This window comes from Cryptosporidium hominis (genome assembly GCF_000006425.1).
Source record: "Cryptosporidium hominis TU502 chromosome 7 CHRO017002, whole genome shotgun sequence".
NCBI lineage: Eukaryota > Apicomplexa > Conoidasida > Eucoccidiorida > Cryptosporidiidae > Cryptosporidium > Cryptosporidium hominis.
In genome coordinates, this window is record NW_667435.1 from 23051 (window position 1) to 33714 (window position 10664).

The 10664-nt window shown below is 32.7% G+C and overlaps 6 protein-coding genes across 6 annotated transcripts; 3 read left to right on the top strand and 3 right to left on the bottom strand.

Moving 5' to 3' along the window:
* Window positions 1-542: 542 nt before the first annotated feature.
* On the top strand, window positions 543-3563 carry Chro.70023 (sortilin). Its single annotated transcript, XM_662890.1, has 1 exon — window positions 543-3563. The coding sequence occupies one exon, from the start codon at window positions 543-545 to the stop codon at window positions 3561-3563; it is 3021 nt and encodes a 1006-aa protein (XP_667982.1).
* Window positions 3564-3972: 409 nt separating this feature from the next.
* Chro.70024 (cAMP-dependent protein kinase regulatory subunit) lies at window positions 3973-4797 on the bottom strand. The annotated part of the gene is made up of 1 exon (XM_662891.1): window positions 3973-4797. The coding sequence occupies one exon, from the start codon at window positions 4795-4797 to the stop codon at window positions 3973-3975; it is 825 nt and encodes a 274-aa protein (XP_667983.1).
* Window positions 4798-6001: 1204 nt separating this feature from the next.
* Chro.70025 (40S ribosomal protein S14) lies at window positions 6002-6280 on the bottom strand. Its single annotated transcript, XM_662892.1, has 1 exon — window positions 6002-6280. One exon carries the CDS (start codon window positions 6278-6280, stop codon window positions 6002-6004), a length of 279 nt encoding a protein of 92 aa, XP_667984.1.
* A 467-nt stretch (window positions 6281-6747) lies between these two features.
* Chro.70026 (hypothetical protein) lies at window positions 6748-6963 on the top strand. The annotated part of the gene is made up of 1 exon (XM_662893.1): window positions 6748-6963. One exon carries the CDS (start codon window positions 6748-6750, stop codon window positions 6961-6963), a length of 216 nt encoding a protein of 71 aa, XP_667985.1.
* Window positions 6964-8482: 1519 nt separating this feature from the next.
* On the top strand, window positions 8483-10279 carry Chro.70027 (hypothetical protein). The annotated part of the gene is made up of 1 exon (XM_662894.1): window positions 8483-10279. One exon carries the CDS (start codon window positions 8483-8485, stop codon window positions 10277-10279), a length of 1797 nt encoding a protein of 598 aa, XP_667986.1.
* Window positions 10280-10301: 22 nt separating this feature from the next.
* On the bottom strand, window positions 10302-10523 carry Chro.70028 (hypothetical protein). Its single annotated transcript, XM_662895.1, has 1 exon — window positions 10302-10523. One exon carries the CDS (start codon window positions 10521-10523, stop codon window positions 10302-10304), a length of 222 nt encoding a protein of 73 aa, XP_667987.1.
* Between the last annotated feature and the right edge of the window lie 141 nt (window positions 10524-10664).

Here is a 10664-nt window from a genome sequence, read left to right on the forward strand (position 1 = left end):
TTCCCAGAATACACGTTGTGCTGCAGCTACCAGTTGCATCTCCGCTCGCGGAAATACTGGTAAATATAATTAAACAAGCTGAGAGCGGAAGGGAAGTAATTAGTTTGTGGGGAATATTGTTTTTTTTGTTATTTTTCATATTGTAACTACATTTTAGCAGAACCTCTAGAAGGCTATAAATAGATAGTGCGAATGAAAAGTACGGTCTGTGAGTGCTTAGATAATCTTAAGATAACTGTAAAGGGTTTAGTTAAAAGGGAAAATAGTGTTTAGCTGCTTTATGCCTTAAAATTATAAACTCTCAATATCTAGTCGATATTTTAGATAATTAAAAAAATTTAAAAAAAATATTTTCCTATGAAAATAATAGCTGGAGAATTGGCGGTAAAAATGGGTATATCTCCAACGAATTATCATTTAAATTAAATTAAAGAATTGGTGGGGCTAGAAGACTATGTAAAGGAATTTATATAGTAATCGGCAGAAGAGGAACTTATTTATTGAATAATTGACTGAGAAAGAGAGATAGGAAAAGAATTATTATGAAATTAAGAATAGCAGCATTTAAGGTGCTGGTAGTAGCTAAGCTACTTTCGATTCTAGGTTTTGGGACTAATTACGGGCTTGTTAACGCAGATAAAAAAGTCAGTGTGAGCGAAATAGTGTTTGAGAGCCCAATAGAAACTTTGGAATGGGCAGGTACGGACCATAATGTGGTTATTGCAAAGACGCAAAAAGGTCATGTCTACAGATCGACCAATAGAGGCAAGAACTGGAGAGATATCACTGATGTTTTTGCAAAGATGACCTCACACTCATCTTCTTCAAGTCATTCCAACCTAAATGGGTTTTCTGTTAAGTCAATTACTATAAATCCTGTCGACAAAAATGTCATATTGATAGTAGGTTCAAAGCATACCCATTTTATATCATCAAATGCAGGAGAGACTTTTAGAAGAATATCCCACTCAGGTACTATTCATACATGGATATTTCATCCAAATAAAGCCAAATTCGCTTTATTTTCTTCTTGGACTGAAGGATGTAACAAATCTTTTCTTCAAACCTTAAAGAAAAGTAGTTCGGCTGGAAATAAGTGTATACATCAATTATTTGTTACAAAGGATTTAGGTGCTACATATCATAAAGTTATTGACTATGTAGTTCAATTCCATTGGGATGGAAATAATAAATCAAACCAAAATAGGATTTTCTTTACTCACCACAGAAAGAAACAGGGAGATCAACCTAGATATGGTGGTTGGATGAAAACCATAGATTTTTCTTATACTGACGATTTTGGTAGTCATGTCGAGACTCCAGTTAAAGGAGGAAATAAATTCTTGGCGTCAAATGGCTATATCTTCGTTGCTAAGATACTTGACTACGAGAGACAAACTGTGTCACTACTTGTATCTACGAACGATGCAAATTCTTTTACACAGGTTCAGCTACCACATACATTGACAGAGAAAAGTTATACTATTTTGGACACTTCAGAGAAGACTGTAATGCTTCATGTTAATCATGGAGAAGACTCTTTGAAGGGTACTGGTAATATTTATATAAGTAACTATTTGGGTACCAGGTTTGCTCTGTCTTTATTGAATAACGTTAGAACTGCAACAGGAGAGTGTGAATTTGATAGAGTTATGTCTTTAGAAGGAGTTTATATTGCTAATGTTAAGGATGATGAACTTGAAAATGACCTTGACCATATTTCTACAACTTTACATGAATTTACAGAATCAGAGACAGAAGATGAGGATGTAGAAACCTTAAAAACTGAACATAAAACTAAAATAGGAAAAGTAGATCAGCCAATCAGAACTGTAATTACTTTCGATAAGGGTGGTGAATGGAATTATTTAAAAGCTCCAACTATTGATAGTAGAGGAAACAGGATAAATTGTGACGAAAGTGATGGATGCTATTTACATCTTCATGGTGTAAGTAATTATCAAAGCTTGGCTCCATTTTACTCTGTTGAGAATGCTGTTGGTATAATTCTTGGAACAGGCAATGTAGGTAGCTATTTATCCTTTGACCATGATGATATCAATACCTACATGTCAAGAGATGGAGGTCTCACTTGGCAAGAAGTGCACAAAGGAGCTTTCATTTACGAGCTCGGTGATTTTGGAGGTCTTATTGTAATGGCGAATGATCTTAAGCATACGAACCAAGTCATTTTCAGCTGGAATGAAGGTTTATCTTGGTATGATTTTGAGCTGGGTAGCAAAACTCTACAAGTTGATAACATTTTAATAGAGCCAAATAGCTCTTCTATGGAGTTTTTACTTTATGGTTCAAGGGGTAAATCTGGAGTCTTATACCATTTAGACTTTAATACTCTTGGACAAGTTCAGTGCGTAGGAGCAACAACTCCAGATAGGCCGGATTCTGATTATGAGACTTGGAGTCCATATGACGGAAGGAATTCGGAAAAGTGTATGTTGGGTAAACAGCTTGTATACACAAGAAAGAAACAGACAGCAGAGTGCTACAATGGTCAAGACTTTAGAAGACCCGTGGAAAAGAAGCGTTGTGCATGTTCTGAAGAGGACTTCACATGTGAATTTGGGTTTTCCAGGCAAATTGGTAGTTTTGAATGTAGACCCGAAAGTCTTGATATTGTTTTTGACGACGTCAAGTTTGGGCAATGCACATCATCTGGAATATTTTATGTAACTGCTTATAGAAAGCTCCCTGGAGATGATTGTATTGGTGGTTGGCTACCTCCACCAGTAGCAATACCATGCCCAAGCCACGCTCCCACAAGTTCTCATGCTAGAATTGTCCTGGTGATTGCATTATTTATTATTATTTTCATGCTTAAGCAAGGAATGTTTGGGGATTGGACTAGATTTGGTGAATTAGGATACGACGCATATAGAAATGTTCAGTATAAAGTATTAGGAGTGGCAAAAAGAAGGAGTTCTTCATTACAAGGAATTTTGAGTGCTATTTCTGCATATATTAACGGAGATTCATCCAAAGTTGTCTTTGGGTCATCAAATATACCAGGGTCTCCCCCTGGTACGAAGAAAAATAACTATACAACTCTAAACAACTTTAATACAGAAAACATGTTTATGGAGGATGATGAAGATGAAGACGATCATGCTATTGGTAATATGACCCAAATGTCTGGAAATATTAATAACATCAAAAGTAACAATTATAACAGTAGAATTGGTTCAGGGTCAAACCTCTCACAAAGGCAAAGATCAAATAGCAATAATTATATTTCTGCAGGCCAAGATAATGTATCAGTAGATCCAATTTTTGACGATCTTGATGTATTTGAGGAAGACTTGGATTCGCATGCAATTTTTAATCAAAACAATGGATTGGGTAATTTGAATCCTAGCCACGATATTATATCGTCTGAGGCTCCTATCAGTTTTGATAATTTTAATCCGACAGAATTGGAAATCAATCTATCTTCAATTCCTAATACATCTTTCCCAAAGATCACTCCTCCACCAACAAACAACAATAAATCTAATATTGGAAACAACTTTAATCAAGACAACTCCAATGGAATTGAACTATTGTAGTTTTTAGTGGGCATTATTTATATTCCACCTTTTTTCATTAAATTAATTGTCAAGCACGTAATCTTTTTTAACAAAAGATTGTTTTACTATAAATGCTCACTACGTTTTGATTTCTTACCGCCATCCACAATGCATAAAATTAATGTACTACGGTACTTGGATGATTTCATACATTTATTTCTCGCTAAAACAAGAGCAAACCTATAAATTGTCTTAATTTAATTATTGAAAACTGACATTAATATATTAGTTATTCAGTTAATGATAAGTAATAGAACTAAAATTCACTAATACTTACTAAGTTTATTGCTAGAGTCAATTAGTTGACAAAGGAGCTTAGTTTCGTCTAATATTAAATTCTTGAACTCTTAATATTATCCGAATTTTATGAAAGGAAGAATAGGATTAGCTATACCTTTGTGGTGATTTTTTTAATTACTGTCTTGTACTTGTCTGTGTTTCTCTTTAAAATATCTTCAATAGGGCCTAGAACTCTTTTGAATGCCTTTCTATCAAGATAAGCAACTTTGCATCTTCCTCGTGCCTTAACTGTAGCAGCTCTCGGCGTGTTTCTTAATAAAGCCAGTTCTCCAAAATAATCACCTCTCTTGTAGCTCATCACTTCAACGTTGTCTTTAAGAGCTACAGCATTACCTGTAATGATTAAGTAAAATGTATCTCCCTGTTCCCCTTGCTTGATGATTTCTTGTCCATCCTCAAAGATTGAACTCTTTAAGACCATAGTTAACTTGTTCAATTCATAAACATCCATAGTCTTAAGTATTTCAACTTCTTTAAGGAAGGTTTCGTAAGTACTAATTCTCTTTGATGCTGAACCCTTGACTATGTGATTAAATGTTTCTCTATCTAAAGCCCATAACAAGCAATCAGTTTTTGCAACAACGCTTGCTGCTCTTGGGCAGTTATACAAAAGAGCTAGTTCTCCAAATGCATCTCCAGGGTTTAGGTCGCAAAGATGTTTCCTTGGTTCAGTACTAGTCTTTTTGTAGCACTCCACTACTCCTTGATCTATTATATATAATTTGTCCCCATTATCGCCTTGAGTTATAATTTCAGTGTCCTTCTTTACTGAAGTTTCCACGCAAGCTAAAATTACTGTTTTCAATTCATCATCATCTAAACTCGTAAACATAAAGCTTTCTAACAGCTTTTCACGAATACGCTTTTCCTGCTCCTTTGTTTTTGGGTAGCTTGGAGGAGTAAAATCCTTCATCTTGTTCCATGCACCATAAGCTTCAGCGCTCACACTTGTTCTGGGTCCTCTGGCTAAGAAGTTCTTTGGTATTTCAATATTATCTCTTACATCATCACTATCCGATTCACTTTCTGATCCCGAAGATGTTCCGCTAGTCTTTTTCCTTTTGTCCTCTTTCCCAGAGGACTTCTTTGGATGTACTGCATCCACACTGGAAGCACTATAAAAATTTTAAAAATTAATAATTTACATTTATTATACGTAGATATTCTTACTTACCATGGACATATAAACCCCATTTTCGCTCTTTATGTTTATAGTAAATACTATCTATAAATATATTTTAATATATATAATTTATTAATTCTGAATCCGCTATTGTCCTTCCTACTATGATACTCTCAGTAGAGTCTCGTTCGGATTACTAGCGTTTCTCCTTATCCTCTTATATTCTTAAGAATTATTTTCTATTGGGAATCCCAAGCCTGTGCATTTTACATTCCGTATATTTACAATTGCGTACAACTTTTTAGTACTATGCGTATGATGACGTGTCTTTTTTGAAGAAAAATTTATATGTAAATCCAAAAATAGCGAGACAACAATTAAGACCTACAGTTTCATTTTTAGGAATCTGCTTGTTTTTTTTTACCAAATTATTCAAATCTAATTTTAAATTTCTGATATCTTGTCGTATTGCAAATTTCTTGCTTGCATGTAAATTTTGCATGCAGAGTGATTTCTACATATCGGCATCTAACTAAAAAGCGCAGGAAGAGAGGGGCAGGAAAAAAAGCAGATTTGAGTTATTATGTATTAAATGTCCAGTACAATAACAACCTTGGGACTTCAGCTGATACTAACACCTGTATTAAGACAACACATATAATGTATAGAGGTCTTTGATACAGTCAATTTTTGAGTAATAGCCTCAAAATCCCGAGATATGAATTGTTCATCTCAACTAAACTAACTGAAAACCTATGTTTTTAAGTCTAACTAAGATCTGACTTTAGTGTCCTTCAATTATACAGAATTTAAAACTTGATAAGTAGCATCTGTAGCGGCATATCAATAAACCATCACCTTATATTACGTTATTATCTACATGGTAGTCTTCGTATGCATTCACAAACATTCTATATAAGAGATCAAGCACTCCCATGAATATTTGTTCATGAAACAAGGAAACCAAATAGAAACAATCGTATTGGGTAACGATTTACAAACGACGACCACGTCTACCACCTTTTCTTCTGGTGCTATCAGTTGGAATTGGAGTAACATCCTCGATACGACCAATCTTCATTCCAGCACGAGCTAAAGCTCTAAGAGCTGATTGAGCTCCTGGACCCATTGTCTTTGACTTGACTCCACCAACAGCTCTGAGTTTAATATGTAAAGCATGAATTCCGAATTCCTTGCATTTTTGAGCAACATCAACAGCTGCCATCATAGCTGCATATGGAGAGTTCTCATCACGATCTGCTTTAACCTTCATTCCACCGGTAACTCTTACGATGGTTTCTCTTCCTGACAAGTCAGTTACGTGAATGAATGTATCATTGAAAGAGGCGAATATATGAGCCACAGCGAAGTTTGTTTGTCCCTCACGAACCTAAATAAATTTAAAAAAATTAGTTATTCATGTTCAAATTATACCATCAATATTATAGAGTTTCCTCCAAAATGACCTAGTTCGATGATCTAAGCAATTAATCCCTGATCATATTTATTTTACCTTAGTATCGCAAAAACCAGTAAAGTGACGGATTATTTTGACACTTTTGTTTAAGTACAGAGAGTGATATCTCATTTGTACAAAGACAAAAAATCTTAGGGACTTGCATATAATTGCCTAGTCATTAAACCACAGAATTGAAAACGGAATTTAAAAAAACTCTGACTCAATTCATAGTCATAACATCTATATACACTCCACTCCAATATAACAACTTACCTGCTGGAATGGGACATCAGCAACTTGAGTTTCCTTCTTCTTTGGAGCCATTTTACCGTTTATTATCTCAAATTTCAGCTATTGTGAGAAAAATTAATGTTGCAATTTGCTTAATTACAACTGGTAACGAATTATCGATGTTTCCTTATTTTGCTTTTTTTTTCGGAGACAGACTTATTTTAACAGGCGCCAATTTTAATATTACTAATATTAATAATTATTAGACAGGCCAAATATAACTTCTGTCCGCATTATTACATTAATTTTTATGTCAAAAGTTATACTATATCAGCGCCAATCTTTTCTTAATATGACCTTAAAATTCACTTTTGAAGACGTATCAATTATTTTATTATAGAATATATTGGGGCCTAGACGGGAAAAATGTTAAAGCAAATGTAGCTATAGTATAGAGGCATGAAAAAACTGAGAGAATTTATTACAAGTATTTAAAAGATGTTAAAAGATCTAATTAGTTATTTTTGTGTGTTTTGTCATTAAATATAAATTTTGAAAGTTTGTATACCAAATTTAATTTAGAAAACACTTTATATACTATTAATGTCAAGGTAATACTTAATAAGATGGATCCAATTATTTGGAAGAATAGTATTGGGAGCCCAAATTTGAAATATTCGAGTTCTAGGAACATTTAATTAGTAACCGTAATACGCCTTGATATTTGTTTTAGAACTTACCTATATTTAGCAAGATATCCTTAGATTGTATTTGTTTATCATAAGATACATTCTTTAACTTTGCGACCACTTTAAAAGTCACAAACTGTTGGCCTTGTTGGTCATAACTTAGAAATTTTTGCTATTGTTGTTAATTAATTTTTGTATTTACAATATAAAAACTTACTTTTTGGCTGTTAAGTAATTCACTATTTGTAAAAATTAGAGAGCTTGGAAGTACTTTATCAAGTATTTTATCTAAAAAACTTTGAGATATATTATATTCTGAAGTTTATTAATTTGAAAATAATTTATTAATCTTGTGTTTTGTTATATAAACTCACTTTCTTCAGAAATTAATGGGATTATATTAAATTCTCCTTGAGGATCCTATAATATTTGTGAATTCTCTCATTTCAAAACAAATTAGCCATCTCCACTCGAGAACTTACTGGTCCAGCAGAAAAGCACTCAAATTGGTATCTCCCATCAATGAGATCTTTCTTATTCACATTTATTATTAATGGATAATCTTATATTCAAGAATGAATTGTCAAATCACACAATAATTGATCAACATTACTTACTTATATTCATTTTAATGCCATAATATGGCTTTCCTGGCAAAATTACAATATTATTCTCCATACCAGACTTAGAAAAGAAACCCAGTAATTTTCATGTTTAACAATTAATGTTTTGTCTTATTATTATCTTACCTTGTCCAATGGCCTTTCAGACTTGGAAAATAAGACCAAAAAGGTGCTAATTAAGAATAGGTAAGCAGAGAACCTACTTATAATTTTCATTATAAAATCTTAATTTAACTTTGGTTACTTTTTTCTATCTCTTCTTTAGGTATATATAATTCCAATTTTTTTGTGTGGCTATAACTTGTGTGTTTTCCTAACAAATAATACCGTTATAGGGGGAAAAAAATACCGGTATTTAATCAATTGTGTGCAACCAAATTTTTTTTTTTTTATTTAAAATATATATTTAACCCAAATCAATCGAAAAAATTAAATATATAGGAAATCCAGCAGGTAAAAAAATTCACTATGAAATGCGTCCATCTCTACTTTTGGGGAGTTCTGTGAGAAGAAAAAATTGCATAAAAAACTACTTGGTATCCTCAGATACTGAAATTGATGATGAAAATAATAACATAAATACTCCTGTAAAAAATCTAACTGTAAAGCTAAAAGAGGAGCACTATTATAGTGATAATTCAAACATTAATGAATGCTCCTCAAGACCATCAATAAGCTTAGCAACATCTGTTAGAAGAAAAGTGTATCACATAGACTCAAGCGAAGATAGTTGTACAGAAGACGTAAACTTAAGCTATTTAAACAGTCATCCAAGTACTTTTACGTCTGATATACTGGAAAATCTCCATGAGTCCCCAACTCAGCCTTGTATTCACTATAAAAGTGAATTTGAGCCAAATAACAATCCCTCTTCTAATTACTCAAGTATTGGAAGTAGAAGGAGAAACTGTATATTTAGTAGCGAAGAAGAAGATATTATCCCGTTATCTTCGAGGCCTTCAATTAAATATCAGTCTTCAGTTAGAAGGAAAAACAATTCAAGAAAAATTTTTACAATAATTGATTCAGATTCTGAAGATGAGTTAAACAATAATGTAGCAAGCAAAAGATCGTCTTTTTGTCTAGGCCCAGAACTAATCTGTGAGCCAAATATTCTCAACTATACACCAGAACAACACAATATCTGGAGGTCATTTGACTCTGATTTAGAAATAGATGAAACAAATGTTTCTATAGATACTCTACAAGAATTGGAGTGGAAAACAGCTATTTCATCTTCAGACTTTGAAGATGAAGAAGTGGAAAGAAAACATCAGATTGGTTATCATTCTGAGGAAATTGAGTCTGAAGACAAAACTGGAGAATATCAAAATACTCCCAGAATGGATGAAAAAGAAGTATTACCAGAAAAATATAGTTTATTTAGTGATGAAGATATAGAGGATCAAAAGTCTGATTTGGAGGAGATCAAGGAAAATGTTAGTTCAAAAGATCTGAACTCTAATCAAGTAACAAACTTGACAAAAGAAATCCCCTTGAAAAATAAATCCGAAAAATTTGGAGCATTCATAAGACAAAGATCATCAATTGCAAAACATTGGTACCAAAAGTTTAATAAACAAGTTTTCCATAATAGGCTTCCAGAGGAAGTTCCAATTAAATGGACAGGAAGGCTTCAAAGAACAGCAGCTCAAACACTTTTTATTACTAATATAGATGGTTCTAAAAGAGTGGTAATTAAGCTTTCAAAGTATGTTTTGGATTGTGAATTCAGATTAAAGAAAACGCTGCTACATGAATGTTGTCATGTAGCTCAATTTTTATTAGATTCTTGTATTAAGCCTCCTCATGGACAAATATTTATGAAATGGGGAAAAGTAGCTTCAAAAGTGTTTCCTGACTTAAAAGTTGAGATATATCATAATTATGAAATAATATACAAATATAGATATCAATGTTTAAGATGTTTTCAGATGTTTGGAAGACAAACCAAAATCAATGATGAAACCAAGATTGTTTGCTCAGTCTGTAATGGTACAGTAATATTTATTGGAAGAGGAACTTTAAGCAATAGCAGGAAGGAATTTCAAGTAAAAGCACAGAACCCTCCAAATACACAGAAGAGTAAATCCAACCCTTACTCTGAGTTTGTAAAGGAGAAGTTTGCAGAGTTCAAGAAGGATATTAGGGATGGTAGAACCCCCTCCAGAAGAGCTCCAAGCATAATGAAAGAAATTGCAAAGCTTTGGAAACAAAAAAAGTCTGAAGATTTGATTCAAGACTTCGAAAAGCTTTCCATAAACGATTAGAATATTGAATTATTATATAGATCTATTTATCAGTTTGCTTCATACTAGTTTTACATTGCTCTCTTATTCTATTGATTTTTACTAACCTATATTTATAAATCAATGAGTTTATTACGAATAAACAAATTAGTATCAAATCAATTATTAACGAGTATTTTACATATTTATAAAATGTATATTTGTATCTTATAATATTTCCGATGCTATTCATATGATAAGCTCCAATATAAGCTGAGTCAATCATGTTTTTGTATNNGNTGATAGGTATCGAATTTCAAAAGAATTATCTTGAATCGTATTTTAATTCAGTTATTACAAAATCTGCCAAGCTTTGTATCATACTTGTACACACATCCATTTTAATCCAGTAATTTTCTTTTTGGAG